The sequence below is a fragment of the Protopterus annectens genome, chromosome 10.part0 (genome assembly GCF_019279795.1).
Source record: "Protopterus annectens isolate FY-2018-M chromosome 10.part0, PAN1.0, whole genome shotgun sequence".
Classification (NCBI taxonomy): domain Eukaryota; kingdom Metazoa; phylum Chordata; order Ceratodontiformes; family Protopteridae; genus Protopterus; species Protopterus annectens.
The window spans coordinates 358760638-358780993 of NC_056744.1; the positions used below are offsets into that span (position 1 = coordinate 358760638).

Sequence of the window (20356 nt, forward strand, 5' to 3'; positions counted from 1 at the left end):
CCTGTACCTACCTCCAACATAAAAAAACTCTTAACTAAACTTAAGACCACCAGATTAGCAGCAGGCAACCTCCCAAGTGAATACCTACAAATCTCAGCTGGTGCTCTGGCCTACCCAGTATCCATCTTGATTAACCGATCTCTGTTGGAAAGTTACGTTCCCACACTGTGGAAAGTATCACATATAATTCCCCTCCACAAAGGCGGACCCTCCACAGAACTAACCAATGACCACCCCATAGCTATTCCCTCTCCACTCTCCAAAATACTAGAGAGATGCATACACTCTCAGGTCTCAGACTACCTCCTTACTAACAACCTCCTTTCCAGTACTCAGCATGGTTTCCGACCAAACCATAGCACCACCACTGCCTTACTCTCCTTTACTAACACTATCCTTCAACATAAAAACAATGGCTATCTCTCCTCTGCTACGTTCCTAGACCTATCTAAATCATTTGACATGGTCCCACACAAACAACTTATCTCTGTCCTCAATAACCTATCCTTCTCACAATCAGTCTCCAACTGGTTTCAGAGTTACCTGTCTGACTGCCAACAATCCATTGTATGGCAGAATGACATATCTCCCCAACTACCTGTCTCCATAGGGGTTCCCCAAGGATCCATCCATGGACCCCTACTCTTCTCTGTTTACACTAATAATCTAGCCTCTGCCACCAAACATGGCACACTCATACAATACGCACATGACTCAACCATCATCTGCTCAGCCCAGTCCCTAACAAAACTGAAAAAGTCACACAGGAAGCCTTTTTCTCTTTGAAACTTGGTTATCTGATGTCCAATTAATACTCAACCCAAACAAAACTAAACTACTCATCTTCCAACCCACCAAACATACTCAAAACAACTCTCACTTTAACATCACAGCAAAAGACAACACCACTATATACCCAACTGAACACACCAAATTGCTAGGAGTGGAAATAGACAATAAACTAAAATTTGACATTCACATATCCATGACCATAAAAACCGTCCACAAACATCTAGGAGCGTTATACAGAAATAAGCAATTTCTCACCAAAGCAGCAAAGATTTCAATATAAAATTCCCACCTTATTTCCACCCTACTTTATGCCTCTCCAATATATACCAACCTAAGGCAATGTGATCTAAACAAGCTAGAGACCTGCTACAACAAAATCGCCAAATTCGCCACAGGGGCATCCTACCGTAGTCACCACTGGCTCTCACTTGCTGAAATGTGCTGGCTTGAACTCCCTCACCTCCTTCAGTGGTATCAACTCTCACTCACCCACAAACTAGTAAACCATCCACTAAATGTCCTATCCCTCCAGAATCTACTGCAACCCTATCACACCACCAGACCACTAAGATCCAGCAACAAAAATCACTTGCAGATCACTAAAGCCAATAACTCTGCTGCTGAAGCACTATTCTCTTGCACCATAGCCAAATTATGGAACTCCCTTCCACCCACAATTACCTTCGTACCATCATGCACCCACTTCAAAACTTTACTAAAAGTGCACCTAAAAACATGCTGGCTATGCCCTTGCAACTCCCACTCTAATATCACCCACCCCATCCAACCACTACCTTTCTTTCCACTCCACTAACTACCTTGATTATAGCAAGCTCAGATGCTCATAAGCCTAGTACTTATTATACAGCAGGAACTTCTCATTGTAACATTTGTTAATGTCTGTTATGTACTTCACAGATAAAGATTCTAGTTGTCTACTGATGTACTATGTTCTTCATCTGTAAATATGTTGTAAGTAATTGCTATGTTAAATTGTTAATCGCTATGTAATCCAATGTAACTACTGTCTGTTTATTTTAACTGTGGAGCTTTTCTCCCCAGGCCTCTGCTGAAAATGGACCTACGTCCAGTCGGACACTCCTGGTCAACAAATTTAAATAAATAAAAATAAATAAATAAATTTACTTTGACTGTAACTGTGAACACACTGTGTAACACAATTTTATTTAATTGTACTCTTCTTCATTTAATTTGGATTTTTATGTGAACAACTGGATATAACTGCATATTTATTTTCACATCACTTAATTTTGATTTTTGTACTGCGGTGGTGGTGCTGCGGTAGAGTTGTCACCTCACAGTTAGACGTTGCCTGTTCGATTCTCAGTTAGAGCATCTTCTGTGTGGCGACATGCATGAATGGGCATTCCTTCATTGAAGGCTGTGCGTTAGGCCCAGCAAGCCAGTATGTAAAACTCTACTGCCAATCATTAGCGGACCGGAGTTCGCTGTGGTGACCCCTAACCGGGAAAAGCTGAAAGACACAAAACAAATGTGAATAACTGTGTATAATCACTATGTAATGCGGATTTATATGTGAATAACTGTATAATCACTATGTAATGCAGATTTTTATGTGAATAACTGTGTATAATCACTATGTAATGCGGAGCTTTTCTCCCCGGGCCTCTACTGAAAATGGACTCCCTGAGCCCAGTGGATCTCCCCAGTCATCAAACTGAAATAAATAAATAAATAAATAAATAATATACCCACAAACTCACAACAAAATATGGTATTGCAAACATTAATGTGTGTGCTGTCTTTATATTGTTTAAACTTGTTTGAGAAAGCATCTTTGTATATAGTGTAAATAGGTTTGTTATATATTGACTACAATGTATAACTTTCTCTTATGGCCATGTTGTAAATATGAAAATTTTTGTGTGTTTTATAAATGCAAAATGAAAATAAAAATTATTGAAAAAAAAAGAAATGTCAGCATTTGCCAATAGTTTCAACAAATAAGTACTTTGTATTAGTAACAACATGGCAGCTCAGCATAAACGATGTTAATACTTTAGGTTCTCATATTCAAATGACTACAACATAGAAACTGTAATGCCTTATCGACTAGGTTGCTTCTTAAAAGGGCTACACACACACGCACACACACTCACACACACACACACACACACACACACACACACACACACACACACACACACACACACACACACACACACACACACACACACACACACACACACACACGCACACACACACACACACACACACACACACACACACACACACACACACACGCACACACACACACACACACACACACACACACACACACACACACACACACACACACACACACACACACACACACACACACACACACACACACACACACACACACACACACACACACACACACACACACACACACACACACACACACACACACACACACACACACACACACACACACACACACACACACACACACACACACACACACACACACACACACACACACACACACACACACACACACACACACACACACACACAATTTTCCAGGTTTATACCACTTATCATTACATGTACAAAATCTATTGTATTTTTGAAGTATTGAAAACATACCTTCCAACTGTACAGATTTTTGCAGAATGTCCAGATTTTTGCTTCATATTTTTGGTCCATTTTTTATAAAATTGTGGTTTTCTAGCAAATTATTGACAAATCATTTAAGATTTAAGTCAGAAAATAATGACAGGCATTTGCATTTCAGACTTCATACCCTTCAGAAAAATTCATGCTAATGCAAACCCTGTTATAGTACTTTCTACGTTTGCAAGAGCAGTATTTAAAAATCGTCCCTGTTTTGTCCCGCCATTATTTCTGACTTTGCCCAGATCTCTTGCTCTAAGAGGTTGAGAGGTATGATTGTAAAACACGGTAATGCTAAATCTTTTTGGAAACGTACCATGTCAGTTGTGAAGCAGATGGCATTTGACTCTATTTTTATGGAGAAAACAGGCTCATTTACTACCACAGACCTTCAGTAGAAGAGCATTCATAGCACTTTGTTAGTACCTTTTGTTTCTCCCACAAATCAGGCAACCATCTGCTCATCCTGGTGCCCCCGCATCCTATAATGGGGCTTATCTACCATTCATAATCTCTCCCAGACTTGCTGTGGCAGGTTTGTGGTCAATGAAAGTAATTAGGGCATCCTAGGACCACATATGATCCCAGCTGCAGGAGCAATGCAATGATCTACCTTGCCCCCATTTATCTCTTATATCAGAGGGTCACTCCCCAATACGGATCATACCTCCCACAGGAGACACCTAGATAAATACCGTCCCCCGCTGGAATGGGCACTCCCATTCCTCTCCACCAGCACCTCCGATGCCTGGACACTACTTGAACCTGAGTCACCTGGGGTGTAGTTAGTGCTTTAATAAGTGAAAAAAAAACACTAGTAGCTATTTCCAAAACAAAACAACTAACTAAAACAAAAAAAGTTCTTCAGAATCTTCACTTAATCGATACTAAAGCTATTTGCATCATATGTTATGCTTAACACATAAAATACCAAATAAACAACAATAAAGTGAAAAAAAATCAAACAAAAAGGGAAGTGATGCATCTGTTATGTTTAGATTCTGAAGAAGTTCGTATGAATGAAAGAGCTAACTCTTTTCCACTTATTGGGTTCCTTGTGTACATACTGAATGTTATGCATGGAATTAATTTGCACCATAGTTAGGGCTTTATCACGCACCATGGTACTTTTTATAATGCATTAAACATTTTAGAAAATAACTTCAGTTTCCTTGCTGCATGACTTTGAGCAAATCATTTAACTGACAATGTTCATCTGAAAAGAAGCTTGTGCCCTGCAGGTTTACCCAATTAAAAATGAATAAAAATGAAAAAAAAAAATACAGTTTAACTTTTTTACTTCTACCAAAGAAAATAAAAGATAAAATAGAAGCTCTTAAGAGTGGAATTCAGACAATACTGTTAGCCAAGAAAGAATTTGCTATAGATGTGTTATTGCTTTTTATAGGACCATAGAATGTAGATGCTTATTTATTTATTTATTGACATTTGATTATGTTATTGATGTAAAGAACAGAGCTGTAGTCTCTGAGTCTGATGAGTTGTGTCATTCATTTAGAAGAGACTAATTTATCATACAAGACATCATGAAGCCAGGAGCTGTATGCTAATACAAACAAACCTAACCTTATCAAAAAGTTATGATGTGTGCACATCAAATGAAATTATTAGTATGCAGTTAATAACAGAGAAAAAGGATGCATATAAAATAAAATCAAACAAGGATGCAAACATGAGAAATAAAAGGAGGCGGATATGATGTGATGCATGAGAAACTGCTATGAAAAGGCAACCCAAACAAGAGATCACTGACTGTACTGGAGAACACAGAAATGCTTGTATATTTAAAATTAAGGCTTCACATACTAGGTGTGACTTTAAGCAGGAGAAGAAGAGTTTTTCCACTTTTAATAAAATCTATAAAATCTATGCTAAAAAAGTAAAACATTTCACATATATATAAATGGAAAAAACAAGAGCAAATTATTCTGTATCTGGAGTATATGTTTGGTAACAGACCTGTACAACAGCATGGCATTAATCAATTCATTTTCCATATGAAGGATATGTGACCTTGTACTGAATGGATAATACATCCACTCTGAAGTGAATAACTCAAACAATACTTAATGTCTTGATACTGACTTAGTAAAACGGTCCAACGTGCAGTCTATAAGCCTCTACATTCCAAAGTAAGAGTACAATCCGATGACTTGGAAACTGTTATAATAGTTATGTCTTACTTCAAAAATTCTCCTAGTAAAATATCACTGGACTCATCATCACCTTATAATAGTGGCTTTGTAAAGAAAGAGAAAGGAGGCTTGATATTCTATTATAGCCCTCACAAAAACAACATAAATTGGTATAAGAACATTTCACAAATAGTTTGTAAAATTGAGCTGAATTTGACAAAATTATACCACAACATATCTTAATGACATCACCATAAGAACTATCAAAGGTCAAGTAATTATAATGACACAGAAGATCTGAATAAAGTGATTAAAAGTACTATCTTGTTGCTTATAGTCATAGTAGTCTCTAGAATACCAAATGCTAAGTTATTCTCAATATCAAACTAGATGAAGAAAGTCCAGTTTGTGTACAATTAATATGCAGTTCGGAAGACAAAAAAATGAATTTTTCTTATTTTGGTATTTCTTCAGTATCACATGTATTTCAAAGAATTGCTGCCCAGGTAATCAAAGACTTAGAAGGCATTATAAATGCAATAACTGCTCTATTAATGTGGGTTTGGCATATAAAAGGCATGACAAAAGATGGATATAGTAGCTAAACAGATTAAAACTCCATTATTTTAAACTAAATAAAAGCAATTGTAAAATAAGAGTGACATGTCTGAAATGCACGGGCCATACTACAATATCACCAGGTCAGAAACCTGAAGCAGGCAAACACAAAGCAGTTATGCAACTGTCAAAACCAGAGGACAAACCAACATTATAGAAGTTTCTTCAAACGATGTAATATCTTGCAAAGAGTTTACCTAATATGTCTGATATGGAATACATTCATAATGACGAATGATCAGAATGCCGAACTGCATAACGTCGACCATAAAGACAAAACCCACATTGCTGAAAAAGTCTGTGTTCTAATTATTTTTGCGTACTTTTTATTACCATGGTGAGGAATTTGAGTTTTATTTACATGGGATTGCTCTCCTTCAAAGCTCTAGTCTTTTTCTTTCAGCTGTCATGAAAGCTCTGAAGGGCTTGATCTCCAAACTGCTGATTTTATTTAGCTGTATTTTATGGGTGCATGGAAGGTGCCCTTAAGCTCTGGAAGCTGGCCAGCTGTTATATCTTATGCAGGCTATAACCTATATAGCTAAGGCTACTGCAGCCGTGATCAACTGATGAACATACAGAAATTCTTTTAATAATACTGTAGTTATCTAAGACAAAAGTATATAAAAACTTCTTGACATGTAATGATACTGAATTAGAAATGTAGTTAATAAAAGAGATTACAGTGAAAAGCTGGCCTGAGGGGGGAAAAACACTAGAAAGGAAAACAGTTCAATTTCATTTTTCTTTCAAGGTACAAATACGTTGTGTTCAGGGCTTAGTGTTTAGAGCTGACAAATGATACTACCCTATCAACTGAGAAAATACACTTGACCGGAAAACTGTGTCAAGTCTAGAAATAGAATAAACAATAAGGCAACATAAAGTGCTGAACAAGAATGTAAAGTCATACAGAATGAGTAGGACAGAGTTCTAGCATCTGTAGTGCATATTATAACAGCCCTGAGGAAGAAGTGATTGCACATCCAGTACCTAATCATCTGTGGAGTCAATTGAGCACTGATTCGTTTTAGTTAAAGGAAGCTAAGTGTCTTATATCTGTGATAGTTATTCCAGGTGCCCTGAAATAATCCAACTGACAGACACCAAGTGAAGATGTGATTGGTGCATTAAGATTTATATTTCCAAGATTAGGGGATACCTGAAGTTGTCATATCTGACAAGGGTCGTCTATGCAAGAGTGAGGAACTTGGGTATTTTGTGCATGGATGTAATTTCTTGCATATTACATGCAATGCACACTACCTGCATTCAAGATGCCAGATGAAGAGGCTTGTTTAAACAGTGAAGAATTTCATGAGAAAGAGCTCTAACAAAACGACAAAAGCGATGTCACACTTCTAAAATATAGGTGTACTTCACTGCAGGCAGAAAGATGAAAAGGAAATTATGTACTTCCATGTTACTCATGCCTGAAAATGAATACAAAGCAAAAGAAATACTATTAAGATAGAAATCGCAGGAGGCTACCAGATCAAAAATCCCTTCTTATAGTTAGTGCACACAGATCAGGTCGATTTGAAAAAAATCAGAGATGTAATGTTGTGAAGAAGCAGTAACAACTCTGCCAGAACATATGCCATATATGTCGTTACTGTGTCTGTTTCAATTATTAATTCAAAAAATACAACTTTGACAGAAAATGGATACAGAGAATATGCACTACAGCCTGGGTATGTGTCCTCAAACTTCACACCCAAATTAGATTGCACATGTTCATGTACAGAGCCACGTTATTGTCTCTGTGAACCAATGTCTCCCAGCATGCTTTTATCCATAGTAACTGCTTTCCATTCAAAGTATTATTTTCACACAAACCTAACTTAACCCCACCCAAATCCTAAAATTCACACACACACACACACACACACACACACACACACACACACACACACACACACACACACACACACACACACACTCACTAATCCTGACGATCATACCTCTGGCCCATATTATTAGTTTCTTTTATGCTGCTGCTATTCTGATGTACTAAAGATGGAGAGAAGGCTAGCCCAGAATATGTGACAATTTCATGAAAGACCCCTACCAGAATTCAGTCTGAGCTTTGAGTATGTGCATATACAGAGCTGGGAAGGTATAAGCCCCTGCCAGTTGAAAACAGTTTCATTTAGTAGTCACAAATCTCTAAGACCTCTGTTTAGGAGTAATCCAGAAGAAACTACTGTAGAGATTTTTTGGTTTGAGTGCTACGACATGTAATGATACCTAACACTTTCAAAACTGAAGTCAGTCAGCAAATACAGCTAAAAAAATTTCAGCTTTTGCTAACAGCTCATGACAAACCATCCCGTCTTTTAATGTTGTTACTGTATTCATTTAAAGTGTTGTTTATTCACATCTGATAAAAAACATATACCCACTGAAATGATAGGACATTCTGTCTGGGCATCTGTCAGGAACAGCAGCAGATGTTCGTACTTCCTGCAGAGAGAAGTGATGTCATGACCAGTATTAAATCCCAGTGGAATAGTGTACATTATAATGCATCAACATTAACCAGAGCTATTCACACCATTTCAGTGAGTGCCAGGAAAAAATGTGCACAGAGAATACCATTTAAAATGTATGTATATGCACAAAAAGGATTAAGAACATACTATGCAAGCGAAAACGGGGACTATAAGGTACCTAGCCATTTATAGCTTTAAGCAGACCCTTTTCAAGTACTGAATAGTTCTCACCACCCAAATTAGGCAGGGTTGTATATGCTGATAAACATGTGAGATGTACTATGAGTAATGAAAATATTCCTCCGTACTTCATTACCATGTAGAAAACATATCAGGAACTGGAAAAAAATCTTGAGTTTTGATTATAATAAACATAAGCTGCACAGGTAAAGCTGTCACCTGCCTATGTTCAATGAATGAAGCTGAAAATGGAAGATTACAAATGTCTATAATAAGTGTAGATATAAAGTCTAATAAATATGTAAGAGAGCCTTCTCAAAATACTTTTAGAATCTATAGTAATAGGTGAATGTTTTTTGTTTCATTATTACAATACTGTCATGCACATCGAATTAACTTTTTGATACTTTCTTTGTCATAGCATGTGATGAATAAAGCAATCTTAGGCTTGTTTCTTCTTACATCAGCAAACTATTTGAAGACCAAATGCAGTAATCATATCTTTTTTTGTTTTATTACTGAGAAGACAAATATTAAAATACGTAACTTTCAGCAGAACTACACAATGTTATCTGAAAACAGCTACAGGATAACTGGAAACTTTTATGAGTAAAAATGAACAAACAATTGCAGAGCCAGGTGTTATGACCCATTTTTGTTGCCTACTGAGACTATAAACAAAGTCCAGAATGTTCTATTTGAAAACACAGACTGCTAACACACTACAAACATCCATCTAAATGTACAGCGGGAAAAGAAAAGAATATTAAACAAGAAATATGAGCAAAAGTTCTGTTTTAGCAGCTGCTGTCTGCAGATTTTCTTGCTGTAAGCCATTTTTTATCTTCTAACTTTACCGTATCTGCATGACTACAGGTTTTGAGATATTATGAACAGGCAGAGGCAAGTGTGTCTAAGTATTTCTCACTGCAGTATACATTCAGGTCTCTTTCTATATTTTTTGTGTACTGCTTAGCAAAGCTGATCCTGAAAGATGTACATTGCAGACATTTTCAGCATTAGCCAGTACTTTCACCTGCTGGCACTCATTTACTGAATAAAGTATATTAAATACAGGCGGCATCATCTAGTGATGGAAGGTGAGGGTCCTGTCACTATTATTCTACCATTTTTGCCAAAGCATAGCAAGCCTGAGTTACTATAAATGATAGAAGGGACATTATGGGAAGGGGTTGGTGGTCCTTAAATGGCCACAACTAAGAAATGCATAAACAAGCAGCTGTAGTTGGGCAGCTCAAAAGTGTGCTTCTGTTTAAACTCCTGGGAGAGATCTAAATGAACCTGAAATGACAGATTTTCTTGCCTGCACATAGGATCTGCTATTCCTGTTTGTGACCACTGCCTGGAAAACAACATTTTATGCTGTAGGGTGCTTATACAGCAAGGCTATGAAAACTTCTGCAACCTCGTTAGCCGAAACATGTCACCTGAACATTATTTCTATGATAATTGTACATTTCAGGAGGTCACAATTTTTAATGATTAAAACAATCATTTGGTAAGAGGGAATGACACATTTAAGAGATATGCAGTCTCATAACATAACACAACATAACATAACATAACATAACATAACACAACATTACTGCCAAAAAAGAGTAAACACTAATGAAACACTGAAACGGAATGTAGCACAGGACGCCAAAAGCAGATTTTCCTCAAGTTAACGTTTTTTAATAAGAGCGTTTTCGCCACTGTTACACAGTAGCTTCCTCAGACAATAAAAATAAGGCATCAAGATGCTTTATAAGAGATAGGACATAGCCTAATGACATCATTTCCTCTACAGGTGAGGCACATATTCATCATTTAGTTAAGCAGACGCCAGGGTACAAATAAAATAAAATAAATGTTTTACCTGGCGTTACCAACTTAAAACGCTAAAGCATAACTAACCATGACAAGTGTACAATCACAAACCCAGCAAACCCCGTTATGCTAAATATAAGCTATGTTTATGTCCATATAAAACATTTTTAATTTTAAAACTGTAAAAATGAATAAATAAAAACAAAGGCAAACATATAAAATTGCCCAAAAAGCCGCCCAAATGGGGCATCAATAACATCACTAACAAGTGGTGACATAATGTCAATGCACCTAAAGTCTCCAAAACAGTATAAATGTTGGACATTGCAGACTATAAAATAATAATAATCAAATATTAATACAATATTTGCTGAAGCCCCAACCAAAGCACCCACAAATGCAGTATGTCAAGTAATTGATGGCCTTCAATCTTTAGACCTTAGATCTTGACTTTGAAGGCCATCAATTACTTGACATACTGCATTTGTGGGTGCTTTGGTTGGGGCTTCAGCAAATATTGTATTATTGTTAGTGATGTTATTAATGCCCCATTTGGGCGGCTTTTTGGGCAATTTTATATGTTTGCCTTTGTTTTTACTTATTCATTTTTACAGTTTTAAAATTATTAAAAATGTTTTATATGGACATAAACATAGCTTACATTTAGCATAACGGGGTCTGCCGGGTTTGTGATTGTACACTTGTCATGGTTAGTTATGCTTTAGCTTAGTTGGTAACGCCAGGTAAAACATTTATTTTATTTGTACCCTGGCGTCTGCTTAACTAAATGATGAATATGTGCCTCACCTGTAGAGGAAATGATGTCATTAGGCTATGTCCTATCTTTTATAAAGCATCTTGGTGCCTTATTTTTATTGTCTGAGGAAGCTACTGTGTAACAGTGGCGAAAACGCTCTTATTAAAAAACGTTAACTTGAGGAAAATCTGCTTTTGGCGTCCTGTGCTACATTCCGTTTCAGTGTTTCATAACACAACATAACATAACATAACATAAAATAACATAACACAACATAACACAACATAACATAACATAACGCAACATAACATAACACAACATAACACAACACAACATAACAAAACATAACATAACACAACACAACATAGCATAACATAACATAACATACTTGATAGGTGTTTGTAGCACACTGCTAGGCCTTCTAACTAATAATTTCCTATGGTATATTCAAAGATGCTGTCAAATTTCCTTTCAAAGAAAAATACTATAGAAACAAGAATGAATTTTAAGCTACAGGTTTGCACTAATGCAAGCATTTGTTTACTTAAACTTGCTCAAGGCAATCTTCAACAAATGTTAGTTATTTGTAATCCCATATTTATGTACCAGAGGAAAAAAAATTCAAAACATGATAAATTTGAAGCAGAGTTAAATAGTTCTGATGTCTTAAAATAAGATTTCTATATACATTCATAGGGGTTGGTCTTCACTAGTCTTGCAGAAAGTGTAACATGCATTGCAAGTTCTGTCTTTGTGGCTTACAATACTTACATTAAATGCAAGGGATTCTGGGTTTCCTACGTAAAGATTATGTCCAACTTAAAACTACTGAAAATTAATAATACAATCCATTAATCATGCCATGCACAAAATTCATGCTAGGGTACCCCTCACACTTGAATGTGGGTCATTTTACTGTTACCCTTTATCAAAAAAAGAATTTACTGTGGTTCTGTAGTAGTTAGTGCAAGGGATGTGGTGACAATTTAACTTACTTTAAACTACATGTACATAGAGACATTTACAAACCGATGTTTATGAAGACATTATAGAGACAAGTAAAGTATCCCAAACAACAAGAGTTCGGCACACTGATTCAAAACTGAGCAATGCCAGACATGTCTTTAATAATATCATCAAGCAAATAAACCATATTCCACTAGACAGGGACACGTATATCAATGTTATTTCACCTTATCCGTTTACCACATGTAGGCAATGGCTTAAGCTGCAAAATATGTCAGCTATTTGCAAAACATTTCTGGCCTAAATCAATAATTGCTACCAACCCGAAATATATGTTGTAGAAGTGATTTTTGTGAGAATGTTGCTAATGCTTGATTACTCAGATTTGAGTTCTCCCCTTTCTTGTGTTCTTCAAAAAGTTCTGACCAGGAAGAAAGCATGCTTCTCTTACAAATGAATTGCTTTACAATGTTGTGCTCCAAATAGGTGGTTATCAGAGCTATCCTTGGTGCTGAAAATAATGATTAGGGTAGTCTGATAGGCAAAAAGTATCCTGACATTTTAGGCAAACATCAACCAGAGTCCCCAAAAGTCCACAGACTCATTTACATCTGCACATGCAGGAGTCAAAGAATTTTACAAAATAGCCCTCATTTCAATGGTACCCAATGTATTTTGCTTCTCACAGAACTTATCCTGTAGGTTATAATGGTATAAAATAAACACAATTATATTTTTTTTTCAGTTTGGATTAAAAAAAAAAACAAACTCTCCTTTGTCAGCTTAGTTTTCCAACCAACATTATTCATGTATTCATTCACACCAAACTGGAAATGTCTACAGAGTAATAGTGACTTTATCAACTTTAAGAGCCTTAACAAAAATATCAAAGTAAGTGCGTGTAACAGACACAGACGAAACACAGTGCACAATAATGTCAGAGTGGTTGTTAGTGAGTATATCAATGAATAGTCGTTGTACTCCACAGAATGGAAGGAGAGTTTTTGCAGGCAGAAGTCAATGGAGGTTGTACAGTTAATGTAACTCAGTTCCCAGGACAGCTGGCGCCATTGACTTTATACTACAGTTCATACTGATATATATTTCAGGCTTCAGAATGTGGGTTAGCAGTTGAGCAACAGGACAGCTGTGCACAGAGAATAGAGGAGAAGCCCCCAGTGACACAGCAAAGCTGATGTTCTATCCAGATGTGTTGATGTACAGCTGATGCTGCAGGGTATAATCAATAATGGGTTGCGTAAGGTAATCGACAACATGTCCATCTCCATGCTGTAAGGCCAACCTAAAGAAAGGAAGCAGACAGACATGAAGAAATCAGTTATCATCACACCAGACGACATTTATATATGACCGATACATCAAGCAGGTTCTAGTGCTAGTCCTCAAAACTAATATATATATTATATTAGTTTATATATGTGTGGGTCTACTTTCATTAATCAAATTTACACTTATCTGAATTTTAAAAACATGAGACAATTTCAGCAAAATCTTATTATTGCAAATCAACGGATCACTGATATTTTTTTCTAAGGGAAATGAACCACTTGGCCACCAGGGTGAACTTTGCCCTTTTCTCCAGTGTATTATAGTTTCATAGTTTCATAGTTTCATAGTATAGTACTAGGCTATCTGCCCCGGGGCATTTGTAAGCCTAGCCATAGTGATGTGGCTTTTGCCACCCCATGAAATGGTACAAAAATGTACAGAATAAATCTAGAATACTGTGCCTCTGTCTAGTAGTGACACAGTGAAAGTCCCCTTATATAATAGAATTAGTTTACTGTGCCCCTGTCTAGCAGTGACACAGATGTGACCCCCTTGTGATCTTGGAGCTGGTATATTTAGTTAGGGGTGGGGGGTGGGGCATGAAACCCCACTTTAATGGGTTTAATTTGTGTCTATTTATTCCCCTGGTGGCCAAGTGGTTCGTTTCCCTTAGAAAAAATATTGGTAATCTGTTGATTTGCAATAGTAAGATTTCAGTGAAGTTGCCCCGCATTTTAGTGGTTCAGGTAAGTGTAAATTCAATTAACGAAAGTAGATCCATATATGTATACAGAAAATTAATACTTTTATTTCATGTTTTATGATGATATAATGTTTTGATTAGTTGAAGGCCCACTTTTGACTGAATGTTTGGCATGTTCACAAAAGTTGCCAAAATCTAACTAACTAGGCACTTTTTTCTGAAACTATTGTTTGTTGCAAAGATAGCAGTTTTTCTCTGGATTCTACAACAAAGAACTTGCCTTAGGATTGGTGAAAGAGGTCAAGACCCCTTTGTGGAGTTGTGCAGGGCTTAGCCCAGTCTCAGAAAAAACACTTTTAATGATGTTCTCAAAATACTATTCCGATCAGTGGACACATCTTTTTTCAGGCTGTGCCTGTGCTGTAGTTACTTTCTGCAAATGTATCATTGAGTGATCATATAAGAATGAGTAAATCCATCATTCAATCAACTAATGACTCTCTCAATCAACATGCTGCCTGAAGAGCACTTTTCCAAGACTTAAAAGTATTGTACTCAGTACAAGCATGTATAAGATAAAAATGCACATTTAAAATCAGTACAACCAAAATACTAGGCTAAAATGATGAAACCTCAGAACAAAGTAAACAGTAATGACAAAACATGTCTGTAGCCAGGATTTTTTTGAAATGTGAATGAAGTTGTACATCAACTTTCAGGTAGTAGGTCATCACATATACCCAGACAGTACATGCTTCTGGATAACATAGCATAACTTCATACCTTTTCAGCAAAATAATCAACTAAATAAGTAATAAATAAACAAACTTAAATAGACTTAAGAGAAATACAAAAAAAAAAAAAAAAAAAAAAAAACAACAGCTTTCAAAGAGGAGAACATATAAAGACCATTAAAGAAGCAAAAGATATTCCTGTAACATGAACAGTATTTATTTATTTATTTTTGTTTGTTCATGAACAACATTTATTGAGCACTTTCATTTACTATATCTTCCATGAATTTTATCAGAATAGCCTAATCAAAAATTGTCCCTTTTCCCTTTCCTTACCTTATATAAGTGATACATTTATTCATTTATTTAACATTTGTTTATTTATTTAACTGACAAAGGAGGAGGAACAGTCTTGATGTACATTGTGGACTATAAATCACATATTCACAGTTTATTGCAAGACCCAGATCAATATGAGTTGTTATCTAGAAATGAGATAAACATAGCTTATGCTAAAATTAATTATCAGTTATATGATCATTTGTTACAAAAGGTAATCAATGAACAACTTTATAACTATTTACACGTTGACAAACCGAAAATTCCTCAAATTTTTGGTATTCCTAAGACACATACATCCTTAGATTCTATTAAGTTTAGAACCATAGTCTCAGGAGCTGGAAGTATCACTGAACCATTATCTAAGTTTATTGATTTCACTCCAAAACAATACGTTTCTAGTATAGTCCACATTTATAAAGATTCTTGGGATTTCCTGAGAGGTATTGATCAGAATTTATTTGATTCACAACTTTTGATGGTCACAATAGACACAGTGGAACTTTTTCCGAGTATTCCACACAATATCGGCCTAGAATGGTTTGGTCATATTTTGACATCAGAGACAGGGCTTAGTTCTAAAGTCTTTAACCTTATTTTAGAACTTATGGAAATGGTGCTTGAGAACAACTTCATCCATTTCAATGGTGAATTTTACCATCAGAGGAAAGGGGTGGCAATGGTGGCCCCCTGTGCCTCTTTATATGCCAATATAGTTTTGTTTTATTGTGAGAAGAAGTTTGTTTTCAAAAGCACATGGTATCAAGATATTTTACACTATAGGAGATATTTGGATGACATCTGTATATTGTGGAAGGGCAGCGAAAGTAACCTAGTTGACTTTTTACATTATATCAACAACACAACACCATTTCTGAAGTTCACTCATAAAATTGACAAGGATAAACTTTATTATTTAGATGTCACTTTATCAAAGGATTATGTTAACCAATGTTTTCAATCAAGATTATACAGGAAAAGTTCCTATTCCAACTCTTATCTACATTTTCAAAGTGGGCACCCCTTCTATCAAAAGAAGGGTATAGTAAAAGGACAGTTAATACGTGCTTCACGCATGTCTAGTACCATAGAGAGTTTTCAAGAGGAAGTAGAAACCCTGAAAAGTTTTTTTCTAGAAAAAGGGTATCCTAACATGTTGATAGATGGTTTGATCCAAGAAGTGAGTCGGGGCAGAGACACTGTCTACCCTCCTCTTTTAGGAATAGGTTTAAATAAACAACGTTCACAGAAATGAGCATAAGAACAATGCCAATATTAAAATCAGTTTCACACACACATTTTCAGCTAATTCTGATAAGATTGAGCAGATTATATACAGATATTAGCCTATTCTTAGTACACATGATGAGATAAAATCCTATATTCCAGTTCACCCACACTTTGTCAGAAAGAGGGACATGAATTTAAAAGAATTTTTAGAGGTTAAGCACAATGTACAATTAAACAGGGTTAACAGGAAACCCGGTACATACCCATGTGGGAGTTGTAAACAATGTTATGCCATGTTAAATCAAGGGGCTTTTTATCTCCCTTCCAGGAAGTTTAGGTACACTCCCACTAAATATTTTAATTGTGGAACGAAGGGTGTAATATATTTAAGGTATTGTGAAACATGTTATGGGTTCTACTTGGGCAAAACTGAAAGAATTCTAAGGAGAAGAGTCTATGAGCATTTCAATGACATTGTCAGTCACAAAGAGAGTAATGCATTCTACAAGCATTCCTTGCTTTGTGAGAACATGCACTTGAAGTTCATGGTCCTTGAACAAATTACACCAGATATTAGGGGAGGTAGTTGGGAAACCAGGCTTGAGTACCGGGAACTTTACTGGTAATTGAGACTGGACTCTAGCAGGTTTCCTGGCCTGAATGAAAACATCAATATTAATGGTGTTTTGAAACTAAGGCAAGCTCGTTTTTATAGAGTTCAATAAATACGTACACTGGTTTTAAGGTGTACAGCAGAACAAGTCCTATTTTATTTGACTTTAGAATGCACATTTGGTTATATTAGTGCAGGTAGTAGGTGTACGATTGTTTTACACTATAATAGTGGTACATCACACTCTTAGAAGAATATTTTATTAGACTACCGGTGTGATTTTTATGTTTATGGTTACATGCACATTTAATGTTATTGGTTTATGTGTTAAGATGTTATTTTTATTTTTATTTTAATTTTAAAACAAACTATGACATTGCAATAACATTTATATTTTTGTATATACTTTTAAATAAGTATTTGTTCTACAAGGACTTTACAGACTTTAAACTTCTTGTTTACAAGAAAGGATTTTATTATTAGTAGTTTGAGCCTAATTGGTTGCATTTTAAAATTCTGTTTTAATGGTCTGTGGATTTAATTAATGAGGTCAGGTGATACTTGAGATGTATATTTAAAGCTTAGAAGCGAAGCATTCATTTGTTTCACCTTGATAAAGCTCGGTATTACCCGAGCGAAAGCGCTTGGTTTATGTTGGTTCTAATAAAAGTTTTGTCACAACAGTTTCATCGTTTTGGGATTCAGCACGCATTGTGTTCCAGTTATATTTGTTACTGATTTTCCGGGTCCTGTGGTGCCGAACTTGTTTATTTCTTCACTTATTTAACATTTGTTTACTGAAAACGTACAACTGAGACAGACCCCAAACGCTCCTGACATAGACAATTTACCTTTTGCGAAGAGAGTAGGCAGCCATTCATTTGACATGTTTATCCATGATTTAAATTTTATTAATACAGTCTTGCGTTTTGTATTGAACAATGTGGGCAAGAAAATGTATTTCTGTGTAACTCTGGATATTACTAATGGAAAATTTGAAAGCGTGTTATATCATAAGAAGATATTTGTTTATAACTATCTAGCATTTTCTACTCGACATCCAGTTTCTCTGAAAATGAATATTGTTAGGGGATCACTTTATTTGAGCCTCAAGAAATTGTTGTAATGATGTTGACTTTCATAATGAAATAGCTTTTTTATATGATCCTTTTACTAATGGGGGATTACCCCCAGATAAATTAAAATATATAGCAAACAAAATTACCAGTAAGCATTATAGTTATTTTCCTCCTATTTTAAAGAATATTTTTTTTCTTTTGCTAAAACAAAATAGGCTGGATACTTCAAGACATTCTGCAGTCCCCATTTCTTTTGACAACAAACACTTTATTAAGATTTTGAATTAAAATTATAAAGCAATTTTAGGCACTGAGTTCATTGCTGGGATTTTGGATACTTCCCAAAAATTTACTTTGAAATGACAAAATAATTCATAAAAATGTCTTAGACAGGGGTATTACTTTTCACCAATAAACCAAATTATACTTTCGCATTTTTATGATGTTTTTGCTATATTATTAGGAGTAAAACATTGAATTTTGAACATATACCTAAATCATTTGTTAACAAAGGTAATTTTCATTGTACTAGTAGTATGATGATTTATGTTACTACCTGTTAAATTTTGTTGGACAGAATGCTAGACAGTTATTTGAAGGAATAAGAGAACACGTTTGTTCTATTAGGAGTAAGAACACAAACAATGTTTTATGTAAACACACTTCAAATTGTCCGTGTTTAATTTTTTGCACTTGATCATGTGTAAAATAACATTAAGTGGATGATATATGTATTATTTTTGAAAATTAAAGAACCTCACTGGCAACTGCTCCTAATGGCATACAAATTTCCTGGTTAGAATGACAGTATCAATTTGAAGTGCTGTTTGAAGATGTAACTGCCTATTTCAATAACACTTAAATAATGCTTAAAGCTTTTATATGTGTTTCTATCATTTTAATGTGATTTTATTATGTTTAGTTGATCATGTGATTAATATATATGTAAATGAGGCAGATTTTTGATTATGCTATTCTGATGAAATTCATGGTGGATATGGTAAAGAAAAGCACTCAATAAACATTGTTCATGTTACAGGCTTGATTTGACCCTTTTTAAGTTAAAAAGTATCCAAGCAGACATTCTGAGAAAAAATTCACCATTTAATAACATTTATAATGTAATACAATAAAACCATAGCAAATAAGTGTCAGTGATTTCAAAAAATCTAGCAAAACAAGTGAAGACAATCATATTCCCGTCTCGTGTCATCTATATTTCTCTTCAGAAAGCGCAAACCACATCCTTAAGTTACAACAAATGTTAACTGTTTTGGCTTCCCACAGAAATTTGCCATTTATCCTGGATATATGTTATATTTCTCATCCTAAACAGAAGTCATATTCTGACTCTTAATGAAAATGTAGGGTACAATACAACATTTAGCATAATGCCACAGTGAAATACTTTTGTACTTATACATAAACACTCTTTGATAGTTTTTAGTAAAAATCTCTGTCTCTGAGAATTATATTTGGACCATCAGGTTCATGCTACACCTAATGATGCCTTTCCTTCCTTAAGTATTTATGCACCATCCAAGAATGAACTTGACTGCCATATTGACATGATGAGTATAATGATTTTGATGCAACATTTTCCAATGGAATTTAGAGACAAATGTATGTTTTTTTTATCCCTTGCAAAATACCAGCTCAGTAGAGAAATGTTCTGAACATATACATGGTTTATTACAAAGAGCAGAAGTCATATACCTGGACCTTACAAAAGCTGAATATAATGCACTTTGGCATTAAACTCATTCTACTAGCTATGTAGGTCTTTTTGAGGTCACTACTAGCAAAACAAACTACATCTCTAAAACAGTTTGGCTTCTTCTTAATGCTACATGTCTGATGTGCTTTCTCATTTATTTATTTATTTATCTGACATTTGTTAACTAGGTTAGTCCAACTGGGCAGAGACCCTT

The 20356-nt window shown here is 35.4% G+C and overlaps 1 protein-coding gene across 1 annotated transcript in view; it reads right to left on the minus strand.

The window, feature by feature from the left end:
- Positions 1 to 12566: 12566 nt before the first annotated feature.
- The window catches only part of NMNAT2 (nicotinamide nucleotide adenylyltransferase 2), a 1202096-nt gene continuing 1194306 nt past the window's right edge, over positions 12567 to 20356 (minus strand). The window contains exon 11 of the mRNA XM_044085265.1: positions 12567 to 13740. Coding sequence (XP_043941200.1) covers positions 13638 to 13740 — 103 coding nt within the window. The 3' untranslated portion in view covers positions 12567 to 13637. The remainder of the gene's footprint in view (positions 13741 to 20356) is intronic.